This window comes from Phallusia mammillata, chromosome 1 (assembly GCF_965637545.1).
Source record: "Phallusia mammillata chromosome 1, kaPhaMamm4.hap1.1, whole genome shotgun sequence".
Classification (NCBI taxonomy): Eukaryota; Metazoa; Chordata; class Ascidiacea; order Phlebobranchia; family Ascidiidae; genus Phallusia; species Phallusia mammillata.
In genome coordinates, this window is record NC_137252.1 from 30,014,481 (window position 1) to 30,042,366 (window position 27,886).

Genomic DNA, 27,886 nt, shown 5'->3' on the forward strand with positions numbered 1-27,886 from the left:
CTTTCCGCAACATTGAACTCGGCGCGTTACAGTTGTGAATTGCAAGCCTTTTTGCTGAGCTTGTATGTTCGGCTCTGGTTGCTGCTGCGAAGAAACTCATAACCAAAGCCGAACTCCAACCAACCGTTGCCGTAACTGCGCCTAAGCGTTAGAAGACCTCACGTTGAGCTGGGTCGCTGATTTATCAAATTGCGAATAGTCGCAATGCATTATGACAACACCGCATGCAAAATTGGGAAAAAACGGGATTACAGGGGAAAAATGATGTTTAAAACATCCAAACATTTTTACGCTACAAACAACATCACGTGGATATTCAAAAATCTTCGAAACAGGTGTAAGGTAACACCCATTCATCATTTAATAACCCGGACAAAATTGCAGAATGTTTTTTTTACCAGTAGGAAGTCACGAAATAATGAGATTCCTGTCACTCACTTTATAGCAAACGTTTGTAGGACATGCGAAGAACATGACCCCTGCATGTTTCGTCCATCTTAAACGTAAACTATAACCAGCAGGTCCTATAAATATAGTAAAAAAAATTTTTTTGGCAAGCGAAAACACAAGTTCATTGGTTTATTGTGACTGGTATTTTTTTACAAACTTGAATAGAAATGAAAAATGTTTTAAGTTGCCGAAAATGTCGTTATTCTTGTTTAGTGCTACGGCATTTTAGTGGTAACATTTTGTTAAACAATATGGTCACGGTTAGTTAAAAACACACACAAATAATACACACAACAACCGTGTGGCTAAACTCATATCGGACAAGGCAAATATGACCGCCAAATTCCCACACTTTTCTGACAAAAAACATTTCAAAAGACAACATTTTTCAATCCATAGCTCCTGTTGCAATTAACCGTTTCAGAGTGCTGGCTTTTTGCAGAGCGTTCATTGACCAAGTTTCCACATATAACAAATCACCGTGAGAAAATTATAGTGAAAAAGCTTTGAGTAATGGAGTGTTAAAAAGGTACTTTCGTAATGTGTGTAGGGTGGGGGATTGTCTTTACCTTAAATATGGTCCTTTTCCTTAGGAATCACACTGCAAAAAAACCAAGAAACCCAGGTCTCAGGTAGACTTTCCAAACATTTACCTAACATACCATGTAATGGACTTCCATACGATCTCTGGCATTTTCCGATGGTTTTAAGAGCATAGCTAACAAAGTTGTCAGGAGTTAGAAAATAAAAATTCGGAGGCTGTTTTGACATTTTGGTGCTAACGCCGAACAACATTATGGACTGTGTAACAATACCTGCATCCCTGTACTCATAATTCATACACTTTGAGAAGCAATCTATAAACATTTTTGTTAAGGAATACAAAGACACAAAGGGGGTAGGACAAATCCCAAAACCAGAACCAATGTTTATAACAATGCCTTTTCTTTTTTTCACCATTCGAGGCATGACAAGCTGCGTCATATTTACCACTGATTTAACGTTAACATCTATCATGATTTCCCATATTCCAGGTTGATTGGCAAACTTTAAAAAATGTGTCGGTTCTTTGTAGACTCCGACATTGTTGATCAAAGTGCCGACATCAAGACCTTCTAATTCCTTTGCAATCTTTGGATAAATATCTCTATGACCAAAATCAACAGCTATTTCCTTTGTTTCAACGCCGTATGTTTCAGATACGTCACTTGCAACTGTATTTACTCTCTTCGGGTTTCTGCTAATAATTACAACGTTTTGACCAAGAGCAGCTAATTTTTTGACAAATGCAAGTCCAATTCCATCTGTACCTCCAGTTACAACTGACCATTTGCCGTATTTATGGAAGTCAGGATGAGTTCCCAGGTAATAGACATATATGAAGTTCCAGCATCCCCATAGTACCTTTAGCAGTATGTAAGTAATACATAATTGTACAAATAATTCAAAGCAGAGACATTCAACAAACATCGCCATTTCTGCTTTGATGCTTTTTCTGCTGATAAAAAATACCATAATACTAACACACACCAAATAATTTGAACGCAACATACGGACGAATTTTACAAAAGTATACAATGCTGTTAAAAATTACTAAACCCATCTATCTGACAAAATACAAATGGTCGCACCCTATGACCGCACAGTACCTTTCCGCAACATTGAACTCGGCGCGTTACAGTTGTGAATTGCAAGCCTTTTTGCTGAGCTTGTATGTTCGGCTCTGGTTGCTGCTGCGAAGAAACTCATAACCAAAGCCTTGAACTCCAACCAACCGTTGCCGTAACTGCGCCTAAGCGTTAAAAGACCTCACCTTGAGCTGGGTCGCTGATTTATTAAATTGCGAATAGTCGCAATGCATTATGACAAAACCGCATGCAAAATTGGGAAAAAACCGGATTACAGGGATAAAATGATGTTTAAAACATCCAAACATTTTTACGCTACAAACAACATCACGTGGATATACAAAAATCTTCGAAACAGGTGTAAGGTAACACCCATTCATCATTTAATAACCCGGACAAAATTGCAGAATGTTTTTTTTTACCAGTAGGAAGTCACGAAATAATGAGATTCCTGTCACTCACTTTATAGCAAACATTTGTAGGACATGTGAAGAACATGACCCCTGCATTTTTCCATCTTAAACGTAAACTATAACCAGGTCTTAAATATAGTAACAAATATTTTTTGGCAAGCAAAAACACAAGTTCATTGGTTTATTGTGACTGTTTTTTGTACAAACTTGAATAGAAATGAAAAATGTTTTAAGTTGCCGAAAATGTCGATATTCTTGTTTAGTGCTACGGTGTTTTAGTGGTAACATTTTGTTAAACAATATGGTTAAGTTTAGTTGAAAACACACACAAGTAATACACCAAACAACTGTGCGCCAAATTCCCACATTTTTCTGACAAAAAAACATTTCAAAAGACAACATTTTTCAATCCATAGCTCCTGTTGCAATTAACCGTTTCAGAGTGCTGGCTTTTTGCAGAGCGTTCATTGACCAAGTTTCCAAATATAACAAATCCGTGAGAAAATTATAGTGAAAAAGCTTTGAGTAATTGAGTGGTAAAAAGGTACTTTCGTAATGTGTGTAGGGTGGGGGATTGTCTTTACCTTAAATATGGTCCTTTTCCTTAGGAATCACACTGCAAAAAAAACCAAGAAACCCAGGTCTCAGGTAGACTTTCCAAACATTTACCTAACAGACCATGTAATGGACTTCCATACGATCTCTGGCACTTTCCGATGGTTTTAAGAGCATAGCTAACAAAGTTGTCAGGAGTTAGAAAATAAAAATTCGGAGGCTGTTTTGACATTTTGGTGCTAACGCCGAACAACATTATGGACTGTGTAACAATACCTGCATCCCTGTACTCATAATTCATACACTTTGAGAAGCAATCTATAAACATTTTTGTTGAGGAATACAAAGACAAAAAGGGGGTAGGACAAATCCCAAAACCAGAACCAATGTTTACAACAATGTCTTTTTTCTTTTTCACCATTCGAGGCATGACAAGCCGCGTCATTTTTACCACTGATTTAACGTTAACATCTATCATGTTCTCTAATAGTCCAGGTTGAAGTTCCAGCATCCCCATAGAAACTTTAGCAGTATGTAAGTAATACATAATTGTACAAATAATTCAAAGCAGAGATATTCAACAAACAGCGCCATTGGCAGATGTTTTGATGTTTTTGCTGTTGATAAAAAAAACTGCCATAAAATTAAAACACACCAAATAATTCAAATATAGCAGACGGACGAATTTATCAAAAGTATGCAATGCTGCTGAAAATTACTGCAGTAAGAAAACTTATGTAAACCTAACACATCCGTCTGTCTAAATCAGTGGTTCTTAACCTTTTTTCCTTGCTGCACCCCTTTCAAATCACCAACCAATTTTCGCACCCCCTTTCATATCACTAACCAATTTTCGCTCCCCCTTCTGTATGTGCTCAAATAGAATAGACCTAACCAACCTTAATGATTCAGCATCCCCGCACCCCCTAGGAACAGTTCTCGTACCCCTTGGGGGTGCGTGCACCCCAGGTTAAGAACCCCTGGTCTAAATACAAAGATTAGTAGTTTAAACTGCACTCTCAAGATTCCTAGGAGATTAACTCAAGAAAACAACACTGATCCATTGACTGCATTGTTGGTTTATGTGGTTCTCACCGACAGAAATTTTGGGTTGGCCGGGAATTAAGGACCGACGTCCCGCGCGATCGGCTAAGTCCGCGTGCCTCTAGTTAAACTGAAACACTTTGTTATTTTTCCAACCTCTGTTAAATTTTCCAAGTCCCAGCGCTTCTACTTAAACTCAAACACTTTGTCATTTTTCCAGCCTAGTCTAAATTGACGCAGGTTAGCCTTTTCTTTAGGTCCTATACCAGTGGTTCTCAAACTTTTTTGACCGCGACCCAAATCTGAGTTTTATGAATATCTCACGACCCAAGCCTTAAACATCAAAATATTTAAATATTATTATTAACGAGACGAACTGCAATTTCGAGGCCACGCCGTCGCCGCATAGGAGTCTGCCCATGTCTAAATGGCTGCAGGCTTAACGAGGTCGATTCGTTTGACAACACTGCATAACAAAACACACATTGTGGCTTTGCAGCACCATGATCATTGATAGAAGTGAATCCCAAATCTAAAAAGCTTTCTTGTATGAATACTTACTCATCCTTAAACGCTTACTGTTACATCTCCACGTCTAGTTTCGCAAGATTACCTTGTCCTATTATTCCCCGTGCTATGACGTTACAATCGCTATGTGAGTAACAGTAAAATTGGAAGGCCATTGTCGGTATGTTGTAATGATTGGTTCATTTACTGTACAACGTGTCAAATGAGGTGACTTTACTACTACATTAAGAAAATTCGTTTATGTTTACTTAATACAGTAATAGTTCGTTTGGGCAGAATTGAATCACTGCAGCGCGACCCATTTTTTGACCCTGCGCGACCCATGTTTGGGTCGCGACCCATACTTTGAGAACCACTGTCCTATACCTATCCAAATCCAAATGTTAACACAAAAAATGAATTGTTTTCCCAAAATCGAGGTATATATACTAGTGTGTGAGGGGAATGCCAACCGATGTGGTCGCTCAAGTGCATAATGATTGGACAGGATGAACTTACGCATATTGCGCGAGAGCGAAGTATATTCTATGACGTACCGAAAGCTATTTTTCTAGCCTGCTGTACGCGGCTGTGCTTTCGTTGCAGGAAAAGCTACATAATATAGCGGGTATTGGGCATATTGCAGCTGCGAATCTTTGTTGAACCAAACGCGCACCTTTGACTAATAAATACTAATACAATAATGTAATGCCTTTTTCTCAACGTGGGTTAAGTCTATTTGTGAAGGTATTGTTAAACCACAACTCATAGTGTATTGAAGCCTATAGGCACTCCAAAACTGCAACATTCCCTATTCCTTACGCGATATTATCAATAAATTTATACATATACGGAGTTAATTTGTCTCTATTTTATCATCATTCTAAACCAGGTGTGAACCAACCGCGGCGCAATAAATCAACCTATTGTGCGGCCTGAGGAAACGTTTGAAATTAGATGAAGTGTGGTCCCAGTATACTTAGTGCTGTTGACAGTGACCGTTTCAGGCAAAAAACGGATTTTGTTGACAGAAAGAGAAAGTTCGAATCATTTCACGAAGTTTTATGGTAAAAAACGTTTAGCATTATAATCTTTTTTAGTATTTAATCGATCAAACAATATCACGAGAATATACAAAAAACTTTGAATCAGGTTAAGGTAACAACACATTTACATTTTAACTCTGACAAAAATGCAGAATATTATTTTTTGTCAGCATGAGGTCACGATAAAAAAGATCCTGTTATTATTACAAAGATAATAACAGTGAACCGTCTTGCAAGCGAGATATAAAAAATATGATTGTCAGCAGCCTGTTGTTTTCAATAACGTCTGCAGCTTCATTGAGCTTTCGAGGCAGACTTCCTTGTACGTTTTAATTCCTGCAGTCGTTTATTCGAGAACAAATAGTGCAAAAAACAGGACGCGATGAAATCGGGTAAAGCTTCGAGTGCCTTGCCTTGGATAGCATGGGATAGACTTCCATACGAACGCCTACATCTTCCAATCGTCTTCATTGTGGAACTCACATAGTTTTCTGGAGGTAATACTAACAAATTTGTAGAAGGATTATGTGTCATCTTGGTGCTGACTGTGAACGGCATTATGCTCATTGAGATGATGCCTTTGTCCGAGTATTCTGAATGCGTGCACTTGGAAAAGCAATTCACAAACATCTTTGTTGCGGAATACATAGATATAAATGGAATAGGATAAATGCCACCGACAGAGTCCATGTTGACAACGATGCCTCTTCTCTTTTCCACCATTCGCGGCAAAATTAGATGCGTCATTTTTTACCAATGACTCAGCATTAATAGCTATCACTTTTTCCACCATTTGAGGTTGATCAGCAAATTCAAGAAATGTAAGTGGTTCGAAGCCTGTCCCAACATTATTTACCAGAGTGCCGACATCAAGCCCTTCTAATTCTTTCGCGATGTTTTGGTAAATATCAGAACGACCAAAGTCAACAGCTATACACCTTTGTTTCAACGTTGCATTCTTCAGCCACTCCAGTTGCAACATTTTTCACTTTTTCTGGGTTCCTACTGATGATTACAACGTTTTGACCAAGAGCAGCTAGTTTTTTAACAAAGACAAGTCCAATCCCATCTGTTCCTCCAGTAACAACTGACCATTTTCCATATTTATAAAAGTCAGGGTATTTTCCAAGACAGTAGATGTAAACCAAATTCCAACATCCCCAGATAAAGTTCAACAAAACACAACCCGCCACAATCTGTGCAAAACATTGAAAACCACAAAAGTTTTCCAAAAATGCCATTAGCAGGCTATAAATGTTTTGTATCAGATAATTTGGAAGAAGAAAATAAATCGACAAAACCATTTCAATTTCGCTTTATAGTAACTCTTAGCTTGTCACAGATTCACATAGTGAGTATACAGCAGTTATTATACAAAAGATACTGCAGAAATACATACGTCAACTGTAGAAAAGAGTGTTAGTTATTTTTCCAATGTTTGCAAATAGATGCAGCCAGCTAGTTTTTAACCCTGATAAAATCTGCCTTGAATTAGATATTGTTTGTGTGGTTGGCCCAAGTTTCATGCAACGTTTGTTGTATAAATATTTCCGTGGTACGTTTTTTCTTAGTGCAATACCATTGTTTGTAACCTACTGCGTCACATCACATCGTAACACTGGAATTTGGCTAGCGCCCGGTCTGGAATTTTCTGGCAGGTGGCGCAACGGAGCATAGGCGTTTATGGTGCTGACTCAGCAATTTGGGTTTATGGTAAGAATAATTGCCGAGTCAGCACCATTACCGCCTATGCTCTGTTGCGCCACCTACCAAACCGGGCGTTAGCTGAGTTCCAGTGTTAGTAGTTCTACCGTAGTGATGCACTATTGCCACTGATTCGCGCCAGTGGGCGCTATAGAGTCAATAGTCAAATAACTTAAGATGCACAAATCACGTAATAACCCAGCAAGGCCGGTTTATAGAAATTAACAAACCACCCAAACATGCCAAAGCTAGTAACGATCTTGCCATGCGTGGATAGAAACTGCTTGCTGTGATAACCGACAGTCTAACGACGAGTTTTTTTTTTACACAAAACAAATATTGTTAGTTCAAACTTTTTAAAAGCAGTTGTGAGCTAAAGGTTTTTACCAACAAATACAGCACAATTGACAAATATAAGCACAATTGGTTAATAAAAGCACATGTTTAATGTATCCAACCTAAGTTTCATTATAAATAGGACGGCTCTTTTTAAACAAATAAGGTTAGTGATATGCCTTGTTTTATGCAGTTATATGCAATGCCGCCTGTAGTTTGAGTCGTCGAACATACAGTCAAGAATTTTGTTTATACATATGGCCTTCAAATTTGGAAAGATAGATAAAGATATCAGTTTTAATTGAAATGTAAACATACATTTTTTTGAGAAAATTCACAATACAATATTTTTACTGGGTTTGTTTGGCCTGATTTGTTTTTTAAATCAAAAAATAACTCAATTCGAAGTAAAAAATGTTTTAAGTGCCTAAATGTCGCTATTCTTGTTTCGTGAGTGTAACACTTTATGAAGCAATATGGTTACGATTAGTTGAAAGCAAATACAAATAATAACACACGAACTCTGTGGCTAAACTCATAACGCTAAAGACCGCCAAAGTCCCAGTATTTCTGACAGAAAACAAACTTTTTATAATCCATAGCTGCCGTTGCAAGCATTTCATAGAGGCCTTTTGTAGAGCGTTCACTGATAAAGTTTCCAAAGATAACCAAACATCATGAGAAAAAGTACCGAAAACAAGATTTGGGTAATGCAGTGTTAAAAAAGTGCTTCCGAATTGTGGCCTAAGGTTTTGTGGCCGATTGCTTTAACCCTAAATTTGGTCCTTTTCTTTAGCAACCATACTGCACAAAAACCAAGAACCCCAGGTTTCAGGTAGAGTTTCCACAAACTTGCCTAACAGACCATGAACTGGACATCCGTAGGATCTCTGGCATTTTCCGATGTTTTTGAGAAGGGATCTCACAGCACTGTCTGGAGTGGGAACAAAAAAACTTGGAGGCAGTTTTGACATTTTGGTGCTAACTCCGAACAACATTATGGACTGTGTAACAATACCTGTATCCCTGTACTCATAATTCATACACTTTGAGAAGCAATCTATAAACATTTTTGTTGAGGAATACAAAGACACAAAGGGGGTAGGACAAATCCCTACACCAGAACCAATGTTTACAACAATACCTTTTCTTTTTTTCACCATTCGAGGCATTACAAGCTGCGTCATATTTACCACTGATTTAACGTTAACATCTATCATGCTTTCCCATATTCCAGGTTGATTGGCAAGTTTTAAAAAATGTGTTGGTTCTTTGAAGACTCCGACATTGTTGATCAGAGTGCCGACATCAAGACCTTCTAATTCCTTTGCAATATTTCGATAAATATCTCTATCACCAAAATCAACAGCTATTTCCTTTGTTTCAACGCCGTACGTTTCAGATACTTCACTTGCAACTGTATTTACTCTCTTCGGGTTTCTGCTAATAATTACAACGTTTTCACCGAGAGCAGCTAATTTTTTGACAAATGCAAGTCCAATTCCATCTGTACCTCCAGTTACAACTGACCATTTGCCGTATTTATGGAAGTCAGGATGGGATCCCATGCAATAGATATATACAAAATTCCAGCATCCCCATAGAAAATTCAGTAGTATGTAAGTAATATATAATTGTACAAATAATTCAAAGCAGACACATTCAACAAACAGCGCCATTGACAGGTGCTTTAATGCTTACGCTGTTAATAAAAATAACTGCCTTAAAATTAAAACACACCAAATAATTCAAATATAGCAGACGGACGAATTTATCAAAAGTATGCAATGCTGTTGAAAATTACTGCAGTAAGAAAACTTATGTAAACCTGTCTGAATACAAAGAGTAGTAGTTCAAACTGCACTCTCAAGATTCCTAGGAGATTAACTCCAGAAAACACCACTTGTATAATCCGTTGACTGCATTGTTGGTTTATGTGGTTCTCACCGACAGAAATTTTGGTTTGCCAGGCAATTAAAGGCCGACGGCCCGCGTGCAGATTTCAGTTAACATCGGCTAAGTCTGTGTGCCTCTAGTTATTTTTCTAACCTCTGTTAAATTTTTCAAGTCACATCGCTGCTAGTTAAACTCAAACACTTTGTCATTTTTCCAGCCTAGTCTAAATTGACGCAGGTTAGCCTTTTCTTTAGTTCCTACCTATCCAAATGTTAACTTAAAAATGACTTGTTTTCCCAACATCGCGGTATATATACTAGTGTGTGAGGGGAATTCCAACCGATGTGGCCGCTCAAGTGCATAATGATTGGCCAGGATGAACTAGCGCATATTGCGCGAGAGCGAAGTATATTCTATGCCGTACCGGAAGCTACTTTTTAGCCTGCTGTACGCGGTTGTGCTTTCGTTGTAGGAAAAGCTACATAATATAGCGGGTATTGGGCATATTGCCGCTGAGAATCTTTGTTAAACCAAACGTGCCCTTCCACCAAAAAAAGTAATACAATAACGCAATACCTTTCTCACAACGAGGCTTAAGTTTGTTTTGTAAAGATATTTTTAAACCGCAGCACATAGTGCATTGAAACCTATAGGCTGCCAAAACTGCAACATTCCTTACGCGGTATGATCAATACATTTATACATACACCGAGTTCGTTTGTCTCTATTCTATACCATCATTCTAAACCAGGTGTGAGCAAACCCGCGACGCAATAAACCAACGTTTTGTGGAGCCCGAGGAAAGGTTGAATTTAAGACGAAGTGTGGCCGAAGTAATAGCTGTTGACAGCAACAGAAAACTGCTTTAGGCAAAAAACGGATTTTGTTGAGGGAAAGAGACAAGTTTGAATCCTTGTGTGGTAAGTTAAGTTTATTGCTGGTGAAAAACTTTGTCTTTTTCGTGAACGTCGACATCTTCCGATCGTCTTCAAGGCAGAACTGACATAGTTTTCTGGAGTTAATACGATCAAATTTGTAGAAGGATTATGTGTCATCTTGGTACTGACTGTGAACGGCATTATGCTCATTGAGATGATGCCTTTGTCTGAGTATTCTGAATGCATGCACTTGGAAAAGCAGTCCACAAACATCTTTGTTGCGGAATACATGGACACAAAGGGGGTAGGATAAATGCCACCGGCAGAGCCCATGTTGATAACGATGCCTCTTCTTTTTTCCACCATTTGAGGCAAAATAAGCTGCGTCATTTTTGCCAATGACTCAGCATTAACAGCTATCACTTTTTCCACCATTTGAGGTTGATCAGCAAATTCAAGAAATGTAAGTGGTTCGAAGCCTGTCCCAACATTATTTACCAGAGTGCCGACATCAAGCCCTTCTAATTCTTTCGCGATGTTTTGGTAAATACCAGAACGACCAAAGTCAACAGCTATACACCTTGTTTCAACGTTGTATTCTTTAGCCACCCCAGTTGCAACATTTTTCACTTTTTCTGGGTTCCTACTGATTATTACAACGTTTTGACCAAGAGCAGCTAGTTTCTTAACAAAGGCAAGTCCAATCCCATCTGTTCCTCCAGTAACAACCGACCATTTTCCATATTTATGAAAGTCAGGGAATTTTCCAAGCCAGTAGATGTATACCAAAAATTGCCGTATTTATGGAAGTCAGGATGAGTTCCCAGATAATAGACATAACTTATATGAAGTTCCAGCATCCCCATAGAAACTTTGGCAGTATGTAAGTAATACATAATTGTACAAATAATTCAAAGCAGAGACATTCAACAAACATCGCCATTTCTGCTTTGATGCTTTTTCTGCTGATAAAAAATACCATAATACTAACAAACACCAAATAATTTGAACGCAACATACGGACGAATTTTAGAAAAGTATACAATGCTGTTAAAAATTACTAAACCCATCTATCTGACAAAATACAAATGGTCGCACCCTATGACCACACAGTACCTTTCCGCAACATTGAACTCGGCGCGTTACGGTTGTGAATTGCAAGCCTTTTTGCTGAGCTTGTATATTCGGCTCTGGTTGCTTCTGCGAAGAAACTCATAACCAAAGTCTTGAGCTCCAACCAACCGTTGCCGTAACTGCGCCTAAGCGTTAAAAGACTTCACGTTGAGCTGGGTCGCTGATTTATTGAATTGCGAATAGTCGCAATGCATTATGACAACACCGCATGCAAAATTGGAAAAAAACTGGATTACAGGGGGAAAATGATGTTTAAAACATCCAAACATTTTTACGCTACAAACAACATCACGTGGATATACAAAAATCTTCGAAACAGGTGTAAGGTAACACCCATTCATCACTAATAACCCGGACAAAATTGCAGAATGTGTTTTTACCAGTAGGAAGTCACGAAATAATGAGATTCTTGCGTCACTCACTTTATAGCAAACATTTGTAGGACATGCGAAGAACATGACCCCTGCATGTTTCGTCCATCTTAAACGTAAACTATAACCAGGTCCTATAAATATAGTAACAAAAAAATTTTTGGCAAGCAAAAACACAAGTTCATTGGTTTATTGTGACTGGTATTTTTTTACAAACTTGAATAGAAATGAAAAATGTTTTAAGTTGCCGAAAATGTCGTTATTCTTGTTTAGTGCTACGGCATTTTAGTGGTAACATTTTGTTAAACAATATGGTCACGGTTAGTTAAAAACACACACAAATAATACACACAACAACCGTGTGGCTAAACTCATATCGGACAAGGCAAATATGACCGCCAAATTCCCACACTTTTCTGACAAAAAACATTTCAAAAGACAACATTTTTCAATCCATAGCTCCTGTTGCAATTAACCGTTTCAGAGTGCTGGCTTTTTGCAGAGCGTTCATTGACCAAGTTTCCACATATAACAAATCACCGTGAGAAAATTATAGTGAAAAAGCTTTGAGTAATGGAGTGTTAAAATGGTACTTTCGTAATGTGTGTAGGGTGAGGTCTTTACCTTAAATATGGTCCTTTTCCTTAGGAATCACACTGCAAAAAAACCAAGAAACCCAGGTCTCAGGTAGACTTTCCAAACATTTACCTAACATACCATGTAATGGACTTCCATACGATCTCTGGCACTTTCCGATGGTTTTAAGAGCATAGCTAACAAAGTTGTCAGGAGTTAGAAAATAAAAATTCGGAGGCTGTTTTGACATTTTGGTGCTAACGCCGAACAACATTATGGACTGTGTAACAATACCTGCATCCCTGTACTCATAATTCATACACTTTGAGAAGCAATCTATAAACATTTTTGTTGAGGAATACAAAGACACAAAGGGGGTAGGACAAATCCCAAAACCAGAACCAATGTTTATAACAATGCCTTTTCTTTTTTTCACCATTCGAGGCATGACAAGCTGCGTCATATTTACAACTGATTTAACGTTAACATCTATCATGCTTTCCCCTATTCCAGGTTGATTGGCAAACTTTAAAAAACGTGTTGGTTCTTTGTAGACTCCGACATTGTTGATCAAAGTGCCGACATCAAGACCTTCTAATTCCTTTGCAATCTTTGGATAAATATCTCTATCACCAAAATCAACAGCTATTTCCTTTGTCTCTACATTGTATGTTTCAGAAACCTCACTTGCAACTGCATTTACTCTCTTCGAGTTTCTGCTGATAATTGCAACGTTTTGACCGAGAGCAGCTAATTTTTTGACAAATGCAAGTCCAATTCCATCTGTACCTCCAGTTACAACTGACCATTTGCCGTATTTATGGAAGTCAGGATGGGATCCCATGCAATAGATATATACAAAATTCCAGCATCCCCATAGAAAATTCAGTAGTATGTAAGTAATATATAATTGTACAAATAATTCAAAGCAGACACATTCAACAAACAGCGCCATTGACAGATGCTTTAATGCTTACGCTGTTAAAAAAAATAACTGCCTTGAAATTAAAACACACCAAATAATTTAAATAAAGCAGACGGACGAATTTATCAAAAGTATGCAATGCTGTTTAAAATTACTGCAGTAAGAAAACTTATGTAAACCTGTCTGAATACAAAGAGTAGTAGTTCAAACTGCACTCTCAAGATTCCTAGCAGATTAACTCCAGAAAACACCACTTGTATAGTCCGTTGACTGCATTGTTGGTTTATGTGGTTCTCACCGACAGAAATTTTGGTTTGGCCGGCAATTAAGGACCGACGGCCCGCGCGCAGATTTCAGTTAACATCGGCTAAGTCCGCATTCCTCTAGTTATTTTTCTAACCTCTGTTAAATTTTCCAAGTCACATCGCTTCTAGTTAAACTTAAACACTTGGTCATTTTCCAGCCTAGTCTTGACGCAGGTTGCCTTTTCTTTAGCTCCTACCTATCCAAATGTTAACATAAAAATGACTTGTTTTCCAAAAATAGCGGTATATACACTGGTGTGTGAGGGGAATTCCAACCGATGTGGTCGCTCAAGTGCATAATGATTGGCCAGGATGAACTTGCGCATATTGCCCGAGAGCGAAGTATATTCCATGACGTACCGGAAGCTATTTTTCTAGCCTGCTGTACGCGGCTGTGCTTTCGTTGTAGGAAAAGCTACATAATATAGCGGGTATTGGGCATATTGCCGCTGAGAATCTTTGTTAAACCAAACGCGCCCTTCTGACTAAAAAATAGTAAACAATAATGCATTACCTTTCTCACAACGAGGGTTAAGTTTGTTTTGTAAAGATATTTTTAAACCGCAGCACATAGTGCATTGAAACCTATAGGCTGCCAAAACTGCAACATTCCTTACGCGGTATTATCAATACATTTATACATACACCGAGTTCGTTTGTCTCTATTCTATACCATCATTCTAAACCAGGTGTGAGCAAACCCGCGACGCAATAAACCAACGTTTTGTGCCGCCTGAGGAAACGTTTAAATTTTAGAAGAAGTGTGGCCCAAGTAATAGCTGTTGACAGTAACAGAAAACTGCTTTAGGCAAAAAACGGATTTTATTAACAGAAAGAGACAAGTTTGAATCCTTGTGTTGTAAGTTAGGTTTATTGCTGGTGAAAAACTTTGTCTTTTTCGTGTTTTATCAATTAAACGACATCACGTGAATAAAAAAAAAAAAAACTTCGAATCAGGTTAAAATACCACACATTCCACACACTTTAACCCGAACAAAACTGCAGAATATTATTGTTTGTTAGCATGAGGTACCAGTCATTACTTCAATGTAAACGTGTAGGGAGCAAACAAACAACCCCAAGCTCGTTTTAAACGTTTACTAACCAGGACCTAAAGAAAGTAACAGTAAACTTTTTTGCAAGCAAAATAGTAATAAAATGATTGTCAGTAGCCGACAATAAAATGATTGTTTCTATTACGTCAGCTTCATTGAGCTTTCGAAGAAGACTTTCTACGTTTTAATTCCTGTTGTCGATTCTTCGAAAATTTATTGTGTAAAAACCAGGACAAGAGAAAATCGGGAGTAGCTTCAATCGCTTTGCCTTGGATAGCGTGTGATAGACATCCATACGAACGCCGACATCTTCCAATCGTCTTCATTGCGGAACTCACATAGTTTTCTGGAGTTAATACGATCAAATTTGTAGAAGGATTATGTGTCATCTTGGTACTGACTGTGAACGGCATTATGCTCATCGAGATGATGCCTTTGTCTGAGTATTCTGAATGCATGCACTTGGAAAAGCAATCCACAAACATCTTTGTTGCGGAATACATAGACAAAAAGGGCATAGGATAAATGCCACCGGCAGAGCCCATGTTGATAACGATGCCTCTTCTCTTTTCCACCATTCGCGGCAAAATAAGCTGCGTCATTTTTGCCAATGACTCAGCATTAACAGTTATCATTTTTTCCACCATTTGAGGTTGATCAGCAAATTCAAGAAACGTAAGTGGTTCGAAGCCTGTCCCAACATTATTTACCAGAGTGCCGACATCAAGCCCTTCTAATTCTTTTGCTATGTTTTGGTAAATATCAGAACGACCAAAGTCAACAGCTATTTGCTTTGTTTCAACGTTGTATTCTTTAGCCACCCCAGTTGCAACATTTTTCACTTTTTCTGGGTTCCTACTGATTATTACAACGTTTTGACCAAGAGCAGCTAGTTTTTTAACAAAGGCAAGTCCAATCCCATCTGTTCCTCCAGTAACAACCGACCATTTTCCAAATTTATGAAAGTCAGGGAATTTTCCAAGCCAGTAGATGTATACCAAATTCCAACATCCCCAAACAAAATTCAACAAAACACAACCCGCCACAAGTTGGGAAAAACATTGAAACCCACAAAAGTTTTCCAAAAATGCCATTAGCAGGCTGTAAATGTTTTGCATCAGATGATTCTAAAGGAGAAAGTAACGAATTTTTTAATGTGGCGTATTACACAAAGATGCCATATTAGACTGATTTTCACTAATAAATTTACAACATTGTTGGGAAACCTAAAAAACGTTTTAATTTTGTTTTATATTAACTCTTAACTTAGCTAGTCACACATTCACAATAAGTATATACAGCAGTTACTACACAAAAGATACAGCAGAAGTATATACATACATCAGTTGTAGGAAATAATGTTTGTTATTTTTCCAATGTTTGCAAATAGATGTAGCCAGCTAGTTTTAACCCTGATCTTACAATAAAATCTGCCTTGAATTAGATATTGTTTATGCATCTAAATGTTGTTTTAAGTATTTATTGCTGTAGAACTATAATATGCCACTATATTCAGTTTTCAAAAAAATGAAAACCGCTACGAATTAGCTGCGCAAAACTGTCGTACCAAGCAAAGTTTTCAAAAAACGCCATCAGGGGGGTAAGTTCGGTTACGTAGAGTAGCATTTCTAGAAAAGACGAAATGTACATAACCTTTTGTTTAAAACACTTGAAAAACATTTACCGATTTTTTAAAACATTTATATCCATGTGTTCGGTCCTTACTTGCGTACAACAAGGCCAGAATATGAACTCAAAGAGATAAACTTGTCCAAAGCAGCAAAATATTTAACAAAGTTATAAAAAAGTCTTTTCCAAGTAGAAACAGGCTTTGCAGAAGCTCCACAGACAACAACCCTTAGCAACTACTTGACGGAAGCACGTACAGCCAGCTATAAGTAAAACGTGCTGTGTCTTCAGGGTTTTGTTGACCACGGCCACAAATTACATATTGCTGAGAGGCAAAAAATATTAGCCAGCAGGGCTAGTTAAATCAGAGCCACCATATTGACAAAAATACCACTGTACTGCCAATCACAATGAAGAATATTACACTTTTTGTGCAGTACCGAGCCTTGAACGAATATTCGCAACATCTTGAAGGCTACTTATGCAGAACAACCTCGCTAATCGTTATAGTCGTTAAGTAACACAACTGGCGTAAAAGTAGCGGCGCTTTAAGAGATAGAAAGAAACAAAAAAGAAAAAAGCGATTGTGGCTCTGGTTAAACTGCTACCAGTAAAGGTATAATTCAGTGGTTCTCAACCCTTTTTATTACACCAAACCGCTACAATGTTCTCCCTGCGTTCGTCGAACCCCAATAAGTAAAATCAATGGAGTCAAACCCAATTCGTGTAGTGGGTCATATATAGCTTTCTGGAAATTTGATACAGACTTATTTCATTTTCTTGTAAGTTGCTACATCTAATACGAAACCTGCAAACTTTTGCATTTTGCTTTACATTCAGATATTATTAGGGTTAGTGGAAAAACGAAATGGAAGTTACTTGAGGTCATAATGTTAAATTAAAGCACAAACTGTTAAACTTTTAGGATTTCTTTCAATTCGGACTTTCTTGTCTGAGACAAAAGATAAAATTAACAGGTCGCCGACCCAGAATCAAAGGCAGAGCAGGCCGGATTTGTGCCGTGGTTCGCTAGTTAGACACTGTTTTTTTTATGACAGAAGTATGGTAAATCGCTTGTTAAATATTTGTACTATTGTAGCGACTCTGCCGACCCGCATTTATCAAAGCGTTCTCTTTCTTCGCTTGTATAACGCGTTGTATTTAGTCATTCTATTTTGGACGTCGCGAAATAAACAGTGAACGCTCGCCACATTTGGTGACCCCGACGCTTACAAACGGAATTTGTAAGAATACTATGTCTAATCCAGAAGAAGCCCAACAGCAACATGCAGTCACATTGAAATTGCCAACTTTTTGGACCTCCAATCCACGCGTATGGTTTCAACAGGCTGAAGCACAATTTGTCCTGAGAAACATTACATCGGAAAGCACCAAGTATTTCCACGTGGTTGCAGCGCTTGATCACGAAGCTGCAAAACGCATTATTGATGTGTTGGAAAACGAAGAACACAACTACTAGGAGCTTAAAAAGCGTTTGCTGCACACCTACGCCATATCTGACCAAGAAAGGGCAGCAAAGCTAATTAACATGCCCGATCTCGGTGATAGAAAGCCATCTGCTCTCATGGATGAAATGTTAAGCTTGCTTGGAAACCACAAGGCCTGTTTTCTGTTTGAATATATATTTCTTGAGAAGATGCCAGACGATATACGCGTCGTTCTCGCAAATGAAGATTTTAGCGATCCTCGACGCCTGGCGCAACGAGCAGATGCACTGTGGCTTGCACGAAGCCCATTGCCACAATTAGTCTCGGAAGTTAGAAAACCGTCTTACTGGCAAACCAGACGACGAAGTGACAAGGAAAATGAAAAAATGTGTTTCTACCACAGTCGTTTTGGCAACAAAGCTCGACAGTGTTGTCCCCCATGCAGCTATCAGGGAAACGGTCTGGCCGGTCGTCACAAGTAACTTCGGCGACCGGCAAGCAACCAAACCTCTTTTATGTTTTCGATAAGGCATCAGGTTGCAAGTATTTGGTAGATACAGGGGCTGAAGTAAGTGTACTCCCAGCAACGGCAAAAGATCGCCGAAGGCAGCAAACTGGACCAAATTTGTCAGCAGCAAATGGAAGCACCATTCGTACGTATGGTACGCGCTTTGTTTCCCTTCACCTTGCTACAGGTAAATTCCACTGGAAATTCGTGCTGGCAAACGTCGCTTACCCGTTATTAGGTGCTGATTTTTTAAGGGCGCATTCCTTACTAGTTGACCTCCGGCACAAACGGCTTGTTGATGCCAAGTCGTTTACAAGCATTGCTCTACACGCGGCACCACATATGCCTACGGGTCTGCAAGCGATCACAACCTCTGCAAACATCTATCAGCGAATCCTGAACGATTATCCGCAAATTCTTAAACCTAGCTTTTCTCAAGTTGCACCAAAGCACGGCGTTGAGCACCATATAATTACTGATGGCCCGCCGGTTCACTTTTTAAAAGAGTTTAATAAAATGCTGGATATGGGTATTATCCAAAGATCGTCGAGTCCATGGTCATCTCCTCTGCATATGGTGCCAAAGGCGTCAGGTGGTTGGCGCCCCTGTGGAGATTACCGCCGGCTCAATACTGCTACAGAACCTGACCGATACTCAATACCTCACATACAGGATTTTTCTGCATACTTGTCGGGAGCTGAGGTATTCTCCAAAATTGATCTTGTACGGGGATATCATCAAGTTCCAGTTGCCAAACAGGATATTCCCAAGACAGCGGTAATAACACTTTTTGGACTTTTTGAATTTGTCCGAATGCCTTTTGGCCTTAAAAATGCGGCACAGGCATTTCAACGCCTTATGGACATGGTTTGTAAGGACCTGAACTTCGTTTTTGTCTACATTGACGACATTTTAATTGCTAGTAAATCAGATTCAGAACATGAGAAGCATTTACGTTTGTTATTTGAACGATTAAAACAGTACCCAGTCAAAAATTTATGTCCGGGCCAAGCATAATTATGTTTGGTAACGCTTGGCAGCCTCACATGGGCGGCACCTGGGTGCCTTGCTTAAGTTGGCATATATGTGTGGCGTATGTTCAACAATGAAACACTTCGAGCTTGGCGCCGAACGTTCCAGTTATGTTTGGTTCATACACGACGCCGTACGCTCGGCCTAAGATAATAACCACGTATGACGGCCCGGTTTTCCGCCATACTAGGTCCTCATTTAAGTATTGTTTGTACCACACATAACCAATCATATATTATCCTTGGCACTGCCAAACTTTGCCGCCTTTCAATATGACACTTCCAATAATATTTCCTGACAATGTATTAAAAAGAAGTACAAAACGAAATATAAAGGACGCCTGGATTTGATGGATGGCCTGGGCAAAGCATAAGACAGACAGTTTGGATGTCCTGCGAAAAGCATAAGACACACAGTTTGGATGGCCTGCGAAAAGCATAAGACACACAGTCTGGATGGCTGATGCAAAGCATAAGAGTGATAAGACACACAGTTAGGATGGCCTGTGCAAAGCATAAGACACACAGTTTAGATGGCCTGTGCAAAGTATAACACACACAGTTAGGATGGCCTGTGCAAAGCATAAGCCACACAGTTTAGATGGCCTGTGCAAAGCATAAGACACACAGTTTAGATGGCCTGTGCAAAGCATAAGACATACAGTTTAGATGGCTGATGCAAAGAATAAGACACACAGTTAAGATGGCCTGTGCAAAGTATAACACACACAGTTAGGATGGCCTTTGCTAAGCATAAGACACACAGTTTAGATGGCCTTTGCAAAGCATAAGAGTGATAAGACACACAGTTTAGATGGCCTTTGCAAAGCATAAGAGTGATAAGACACACAGTTTAGATGGCCTGTGCAAAGCATAAGACACACAGTTTGGATGGCCTTTGCTAAGCATAAGACACACAGTTTAGATGGCCTTTGCAAAGCATAAGACACACAGTTAGGAGGGCCGGTACAAAGCATTAGACAAACAGTTTAGATGGCCAGCACATAGCATAGAACACACAATTTGGATGTCTCGGCCGAAAGCATTCTAAGTCACATGGCAGGCATAAAGACAATACTTATGCATCATCGCAAGAGTCAGTGTCAACACCTGGGTTTTCATTTGGCTGTTGGATTTTTACCCTTTTCACATGACCGCCATCCCAGTCACCAACCCCTGGAAGGACCCTTTTTACTGCAGTAGCTATTTCCTGGTGACTGGCACCATTGTGTCTGGTGTATGGCAGCACATCTAAAAAAAGAAAAAAAACTAAAATTCACTGACCTGAATTTTAAAATCCACATCATTGCCATGTTAATTACAACAAAACATAATCATGTCTTACCTATGAAAAAGGCAAACAAAGGATGAGTTTTAAAAGAAATTTTTGTCTGTTTTCTTCCACAACCCAATCCACTCCAGGAAAATTTAAGTGCCAGATTTTTCGTCATGAACAACTTGATGAAGTTGCGTAATGTGCCTTGCAGGCCGTCCATATCAATTACTTTTCCGATTCTTTTCTTGTCCTTCAAGTATGTAAACATGCAATTATAATCAATCATATAAAAATGTTTAAATTGTCATTATTTGGTAGGGCTGGCATAGGTACAAAAACAGATTTTGTTAACACACAACCTGACAATTAAGAGTATTAAATTTTATTTCCATTTTAGGTGAAAATGCAGCTTACATTAATTTGAGTGATCAATTCTACCAGATCTTTTTCATTGTCAGCTGGCTCTGGAAAGAGGGTTTCTGTCACAGCTGCACACACTAATTTTTGTTTCAGTATCTCCACAATAGTCTCCAGTTTGTCATCCATCCTTTCCATCTTGGCTATGAGGGATTTATATTCATTACCATTTAAAGGTCTTTGGTTTGGTGGTAATGGCCGTTTAAATGTATTTCTAAACACAAAAGAAATCATTTAAACCATTTGATTTGATTTTTCACAACAACAATTATGATAAAGAAATAATATGTTAAAACAAATGGAATTTTGTACACAACAAAATGCAGTCAACATTAATCCACCAATTAGATGTAACTTAGCAATATTGAGGAGCTAGTGATATATACATACATTTTTGGTGATGAGTCTGTTCTTATTAATGGTGAAATCTTCAACTGATGTGGTTCTTCTTCAATGGATATATCTCAATCAGAGTCCTCCAAATTACTTTGGGTGTATCCTTTTTTGATACATCAGTCAGTCATAAGTACCTGCAAAGAAAAATTCAAGTAAACCATGCTTGTAACAAATATCTTAATACACTTACTAGCTTGGAAGAGAACAATACAAGGGCATGTACACCATTCTTCTTCTGCCACAACTTCTTTTTTGGTTAAATCCTGCACATTACAAATCTCTGGTGGCCATTTACATGCATCTGTGCCAACCAACCATCCTTTAGGTACAACATCATTTGTGCCATCAGCATATTTTACGCACACAAAGTTTTTCATTTCTTAGCTTTGTAAAATCCTTTGAAACCGTACATAATTTTAATTTTGCAGTAAATTAATAGCAAATTTTTCTTTGTATGGCAACATAACACGCTTTCTTATTTCTTGGTTATCTTTTAGCAATTCAAAATCATTTTCATTTATATTCTGGGTCTTTTCAGCAATTATTACAGCTGCTGCTTGTAGTTTTCTTTTCTTCGAAGATTGCTTCCTTCTCCATTTCGAGTTCTTTTTAAGTTGCTGAATGTTTTGTGCGCTGTACCCTTTTCGGGTGGCATCATTAACCTACGTTTTTTAGTCAGATCCAAAATAAACAATATAGTCGTCGTACACTCGTAAACCTCCTTGATTAAAACTTTCCCGCCGCCAAGCAACACGTGATCGCTCTTAAGGTGGCTGCAAAGTCTATATAAAACACAAGTTGTCCAACCTATTGTTACGCAATAAAGCCTATGTAGCCATTTTGTGTCCAAAATGATACTGTGGGTAGAGAAAAATAACACATAAATTGTCTGATTTTTACAAACTGGAGAGCATAGACGCGAATTTGATTCGCCAAATTGAATGAAAATTTCGAGTTCTAACATTTCACCGTAATATTAAAAGCTAAATTGCTGTTTTTCATGTAAATTTGGCCGCTTATTTTTCATGTAAACTTTAAATATTTGCGTTCAGCGTGCATTATCACGCTCAAATGTTAGAACCCAAACGTTTTATTCGATTTTGCCTATCAAACACGCGTTAAATCCCACCAGTTTGTAAAAATCAGACAATTTATGTGTTTTTCCCTATACCTGCTGTATTAATTTGGACACAAAATGGCGTCCATGCGGCTCTATCGCGTAACAATGGGTTGGACTACTTGTGTTTTATATATACTTTGGGTGGCTGTACACAGGATCCGTTTCGGTCCGTTTTCGTCCGTCATGCGTATACGCGCGTAAATTTCGGTCCGTCGCTTTCCGTCGACGTGTGTACACAGAATGCGACCATGCGTTTTGTCCGAAAACGGACGAAACGGACGTTAACGCAAGGCCATCCGAACAAATAGAACATGTTCTATTTTTTCGGACGTACGCATGCGATTTTCGGTGTAGTGATAGCGCAAAACTGAGAGATATTTCTAGATTGATTAGTATCAATTATTTTTATCAAATCACAAGACTTGAAGCCCTCTTGTTTCTAATAATAAATAAAAGTGAAGTAATATGCAAGGTTTTATTATTAAATCGGCATAAAGACAGGCTTCGAACTCGACTGCAATGCAGAACAACAGTGGGATACAAAAAGCTAATAATGTAAGTAACAATAGCTTTCCGGGAAACAAAGTAAAGGGTTCAGGAAAGAGCCAGTTCATAACTAAGTTCTGGCAGTTAATGTCATTGATCACAAAGTTTCTGAAAAAAAAAAAGTTTCTGAAAAATGAAACTGCAAATATGCCATCAGGGTTTAGAAATTCGGTATGTTGTATTAATATTTAGGATGTTGCTTATGAAATCATAAGTCCATGGTTGTTGTTTACATACACCTAAGTACTGGTTGATGTTTCTGCAACAATCTGTGAGTTATGGACTTTAAGTTATGTTCATTTGTAGAATCCTTTGATTGAGCAATATCAACTAAAGAAATCAAGTTTAACAAGAAAAACTAGTTAGAGAGACCTGCTTTGGAGAGAGATCTACCTCATAAATGCCTGTAATTCAACTGCAGCAGAGTTTGGTTTAACAGGTAATTTAATTAATTTTTATTACAATGTGGATACATTTTTAATGGTTATAGATATTTTGTGTTTTTTACCACAATTTGTTTTGACAACTTTTTATTGTACATTGGGGAGGGTTTAATCTGCTTATCAAATGTACATTTTGTGAAGTATATGTGGCTTCTGCCTGTTACTTTTTTCTCCAGGAAAACTGTGAAAGAAAGGTGACCTGTAACACCTATATAAAAAGACAGAAAATCCAATGGTTTAAGATTTCTACACAACACCACAGGTATGTAAATTAAATGATTTATGCTCCATATTTGTAATAAACCTACTACATGTGTTACGTTTATAAGGCATGGACTCAAACAATATTCTTTTAGAGTACTGCAGGGAAAGATTTCTGATCAAAAATAGTATTATTTTTCACATCTTTATTGTAATTTACAACCAAGGTTTGTGTTTAATATGAGAGATGGAAACAAACTAGAAAAGTCAAATGAAATGAAAGATTGCACTTGTGGAATAAACAAAAGTACTTCTAAACTAATTTGTACGTATTTTTGCTTTTATGTTTTTGTTATTTGTAGGAGACCTACAGGCAACAACCAGCACATTGCCAAATTGTAGAAGCCACCTACTGATGCTAGGATTACCTTTTATCTTTTTAAAATAAGAAAACGCTTGAGGGAATCGAAAGAGGGTACCAGGAGGGGTTTTAAAAGCAAATGAAATTCTTTAGAAACATATTGCTCATGTGCACTGTGTGTTTGTACTTTTTTATTTTGTCTGCTTCAAAAATGTGTTTAAGAAAAAAATATACAAATATTTTGTGACATTTGTTTTCCACTAGCGATGTTATTGTACTGCTATCTTATTTGAGCAAGGCTTGTCACTAGCAAATTCAAAGGGTCGGTTGGATAATGTTGATTGTAAACATTTTAAATTGCATTTTTGGTCTGTTCGAGTTCAGCAATATTAAATTCCCACCACCACGGTGATAATCCAAATGCAAGAAATTAGCGGTGTTCCTGCTTCGAACAGCCAAACAACTGATTTGGAGTAGGACGCATTCAAGCGAAACATCGCATCGTTCGTATCCTGTGTATACCACCAAACGCAGCCACATTCGGAACGTAAATTCGGTCCGTTTACGCACGTCAGATTACGGACCGTTTTTCGCATGCGTTTACGCACGTTGACGGAATACGCAGTCTGTGTACAGCCACCTTTAGTCCGGATTCAAAACGTTCAAGATTAGCATTAACCAATCACGACAAACAACGTTTCGTAAAGTTCATAGGTCAAATGATTGCGCAAGTATTGTGCAATTTGGGTTCGACTGCGTTTACTTAACAGTTGACATGATTTGTGATATGTGTAATATTTATGTTATTGAAGCCCTGAGTTGTCAAAGATTAGGCGCTAACGAACCGCCACGTCAACTTTAGGCTCGCTAAAGGAACAAAAAGATAATGATCACACATTAATTACATTACTTTTAATTTTTTAATGTTCACCAATTCAAGTCGTCGTACGAATTGCTTTAAAACTATCGTTTGAAAATGGTGTCAATAATAACATTGTCAACCAAAAGCTTAATATTCTCTCACATACAGCATTTCGCCAGACCCGAACAGGTGTGGCGCCTCACTCTCGGCACCCAAGTATGGCAATTTCTTGCTTAATCTTTTTAACGCCAAGTGTAATTATACCACATTTGCCATTTTAGGCCCTAGTATGGCGAAACCACGTAAGACCCATAGATATAAATATGGCGTATGCTCTGTTAAGTATGAATCGGCCGATCCTGGCATAAACGATAGATAAACGAGTGTTGGTCGGGTATGGCCCGGGCGTTAGGTGTAGAAAATTTTTGACTGGGTACGGACTTGTAATTAACCCAAACAAGGGCAGGAACTTGACCGAATGGTCTGGCGCGCCTGACCCATATACAGACAGACATAAAAAACCCTGATCGGGATTCGTCCCCGGGAGGTTCCTGGGTTCAAACCCTGTGAAAAAAAAAAAAAAAATTAACCCAAACAAATATATGTTTGGGCTTTCAGAAATTGATTTCCTCGGGCATCACATTAACCGTGATGGAGCGACCCCTCTAACTCATAAAGTGGAAGTTATCCAAAAACTTCCGTACCCAAAGAACATTAAAGAACTACAAAAATTCGCAGGAATGATCAACTTCTATCATCGTTTTATACCTTCAGCTGCCAAGATAATGAAACCAATTTATGAAGCACTTTCAGGCAAGCCAAAAATCTTTGTTAGAACAGATGCAGTTCAAGCAGCATTTTGTGCTGCAAAACAAGCGCTTGCAAGCGCCTCAATGCTTGTTCACCCCAGGGCAAACGCGCGCACAGCTCTTACAGTAGACGCCTCTGACACAGCCATTGGTGGAGTACTTGAACAATTTGTAAATGGAATTTGGCAACCGCTTGCATTTTTCAGTCGACATTTGCGCCCATCTGAAACCAAATACAGCACATTTGATAGGGAATTACTTGCATTACATTTATCTGTTCGACATTTTCGGTATTTCCTGGAAGGACGCATATTTACAGCATACACAGACCACAAGCCTCTGACAAGTGCATTTGCAAAAGTTTCAGACCCATGGTCTGCAAGACAACAAAGACATCTCTCAGCAGTAGCAGAATTTACTACAGATGTCAGGCACATTAGCGGAAAAGCCAACTTTGTAGCCGATGCTCTTTCGCGCATTTCAGTATCGAGTTTACAACGGGAGAATTTTCTGGATTTTGATTATTCTTCGCTGGCCGCAGCACAGCAATGTCCCGAGGTTCAGGCTGACAAAACTGCAGTTTCCGGTCTGCGATGTCAACACGTCCCACTGGGAAACACAGGAATATCTTTACTATGCGACATCTCCACTGGACATCCACGGCCAATTGTACCAAAACAATGGCAAAGAAAGGTTTTTGAGGTAGTAGATGGATTATCTCACCCTTCAATCAGAACAACAAGAAAACTCATCGCCTCAAGATTCATATGACATGGGTTAAAAAAACAAGTTGGAATTTGGGCTAAGCAATGCATAGCTTGTCAAAAAGCAAAGATACAGACGCACATTCGCGCACCATTTGCAAGGTATGCTGAACCCAACAAGCGCTTTGACCATGTTAACATAGATATCGTTGGTCCACTGCCGTCTTGTCAAGGCAACAGGTACCTATTCACTATGGTAGATAGATTTACTAGATGGCCAGAAGCCATTCCAATGCCGGATGTAACGACCACGACCTGTGCTCGGGCATTTGTTGCCCATTGGATCTCTCGTTTTGGTGTACCTTCCGACATTTCCTCTGATCGTGGCCCACAGTTTACTTCCCAATTGTGGTCAGAAATGACAAACATGCTTGGAATTAAGCTTCATCGCACAACTAGCTACCATGCCCAAGCAAACGGTTTAGTGGAGCGCTTTCATCGTCACCTCAAGTCAGCTTTAATGGCTCGCATGCATGGGTTTAACTGGCTGGACGAACTTCCGTGGGTGTTACTTGGAATTCGATCGGCACCGAAAGAAGACCTGCAAACTTCTTCCGCGGAGCTGGTGTATGGGACCCAAATTTCAATTCCAGGAGATTTACTTGGTGCTGAAATGTCAACCAAGAATTCAGAATCCCATGCAGCTTTGCGTTCACTAAAGCCAATACCCATGTCGAGACATGCTACTCAACATCCGTCAGTGCCCTCCGCGCTATTAACAACAGACTATGTGTTTATTCGTAGAGACATGCACAGGCCTCCTTTGACTCCTCCATACGCTGGTCTATTCAGAGTTTTACGCCGGGGCGACAAAACTTACCAGGTGCAAATTGGGAAAAGAGAGGAGAATATCTCGATAGATCGGTTGAAGCCAGCGCATGTTGATATTTCTCAGCCGGTGCACGTCGAGACACCACCCCGCCGTGGAAGGCCACCGTCCCGCGAACAAACATGACCACACACGCGAACCCGTCGCAATATATATCCGCCGGATCGTTATTCTAGTGTTTAACCCGCTTCTGGGGGGAGCTGTGTAGCGACTCTGCCGACCCGCATTTATCAAAGCGTGTTAAATGTGCCTTTTTCTCGCGTTCTCTTTCTTCGCTTGTATGACACGTTGTATTTAGTCATTCTATTTTGGACGTCGCGAAATAAACAGTGAACGCTCGCCTCACTATAATGAACCTTCATCGAACGCCTGAATCAGCGTTGGCTGACCTCCGGGGTTCGATCGAACCCAGTTATGCATCCC

At 38.9% G+C, this 27,886-nt stretch overlaps 1 protein-coding gene, 1 long non-coding RNA gene and 6 pseudogenes across 5 annotated transcripts; 1 reads left to right on the top strand and 7 right to left on the bottom strand.

Annotated features, from left to right (window-relative positions):
* Positions 1-168: 168 nt before the first annotated feature.
* On the bottom strand, positions 169-2,226 carry LOC145234555 (very-long-chain 3-oxoacyl-CoA reductase pseudogene; annotated as a pseudogene).
* Positions 2,227-5,932: 3,706 nt separating this feature from the next.
* Positions 5,933-6,911, bottom strand: LOC145234401 (very-long-chain 3-oxoacyl-CoA reductase pseudogene; annotated as a pseudogene).
* Positions 6,912-8,155: 1,244 nt separating this feature from the next.
* LOC145238918 (very-long-chain 3-oxoacyl-CoA reductase pseudogene) lies at positions 8,156-9,369 on the bottom strand (annotated as a pseudogene).
* A 970-nt stretch (positions 9,370-10,339) lies between these two features.
* LOC145210778 (very-long-chain 3-oxoacyl-CoA reductase pseudogene) lies at positions 10,340-11,258 on the bottom strand (annotated as a pseudogene).
* Positions 11,259-11,738: 480 nt separating this feature from the next.
* LOC145209082 (very-long-chain 3-oxoacyl-CoA reductase pseudogene) lies at positions 11,739-14,334 on the bottom strand (annotated as a pseudogene).
* A 279-nt stretch (positions 14,335-14,613) lies between these two features.
* LOC145234592 (very-long-chain 3-oxoacyl-CoA reductase pseudogene) lies at positions 14,614-15,954 on the bottom strand (annotated as a pseudogene).
* Positions 15,955-19,725: 3,771 nt separating this feature from the next.
* Positions 19,726-21,845, bottom strand: LOC145208302 (uncharacterized). 3 transcript variants are annotated; one of them, XM_080078899.1, is made up of 5 exons: positions 21,719-21,845; positions 21,523-21,662; positions 21,130-21,275; positions 20,785-20,965; positions 19,726-20,690 (listed from the first exon to the last, which is right to left on the bottom strand). In XM_080078899.1, the coding sequence occupies exons 3-5, from the start codon at positions 21,268-21,270 to the stop codon at positions 20,518-20,520; spliced, it is 495 nt and encodes a 164-aa protein (XP_079935025.1). In that variant the 5' UTR covers positions 21,271-21,275; positions 21,523-21,662; positions 21,719-21,845; the 3' UTR covers positions 19,726-20,517. The 3 variants fall into 3 exon arrangements, with proteins under 3 accessions (XP_079935025.1, XP_079935024.1, XP_079935023.1); XM_080078898.1 differs by having other exon boundaries at positions 21,130-21,346; XM_080078897.1 differs by lacking the exons at positions 21,523-21,662; positions 21,719-21,845 and having other exon boundaries at positions 21,130-21,369.
* Positions 21,846-22,287: 442 nt separating this feature from the next.
* Positions 22,288-24,454, top strand: LOC145208338 (uncharacterized). 2 transcript variants are annotated; one of them, XR_013854649.1, is made up of 4 exons: positions 22,288-23,203; positions 23,501-23,633; positions 23,814-23,899; positions 24,201-24,454. It is a non-coding gene; the product is annotated as an uncharacterized LOC145208338 (long non-coding RNA). The 2 variants fall into 2 exon arrangements; XR_013854643.1 differs by having other exon boundaries at positions 23,501-23,899.
* Positions 24,455-27,886: the final 3,432 nt, after the last annotated feature.

What these genes read in the sequence shown, in the direction of transcription:
- LOC145208302 (XM_080078897.1), bottom strand. Translation starts at nt 21,366, where the DNA reads ATGATTTCTTTTGTGTTTAGAAATACATTTAAACGGCCATTACCACCA. An exon ending in AATTGATCACTCAAATTAAT is followed by an intron (nt 20,966 to 21,129) that starts GTAAGCTGCATT and finishes ACATACTTGAAG; the next exon opens with GACAAGAAAAGAATCGGAAA. An exon ending in TTTGTTTGCCTTTTTCATAG is followed by an intron (nt 20,691 to 20,784) that starts GTAAGACATGAT and finishes TTCTTTTTTTAG; the next exon opens with ATGTGCTGCCATACACCAGA.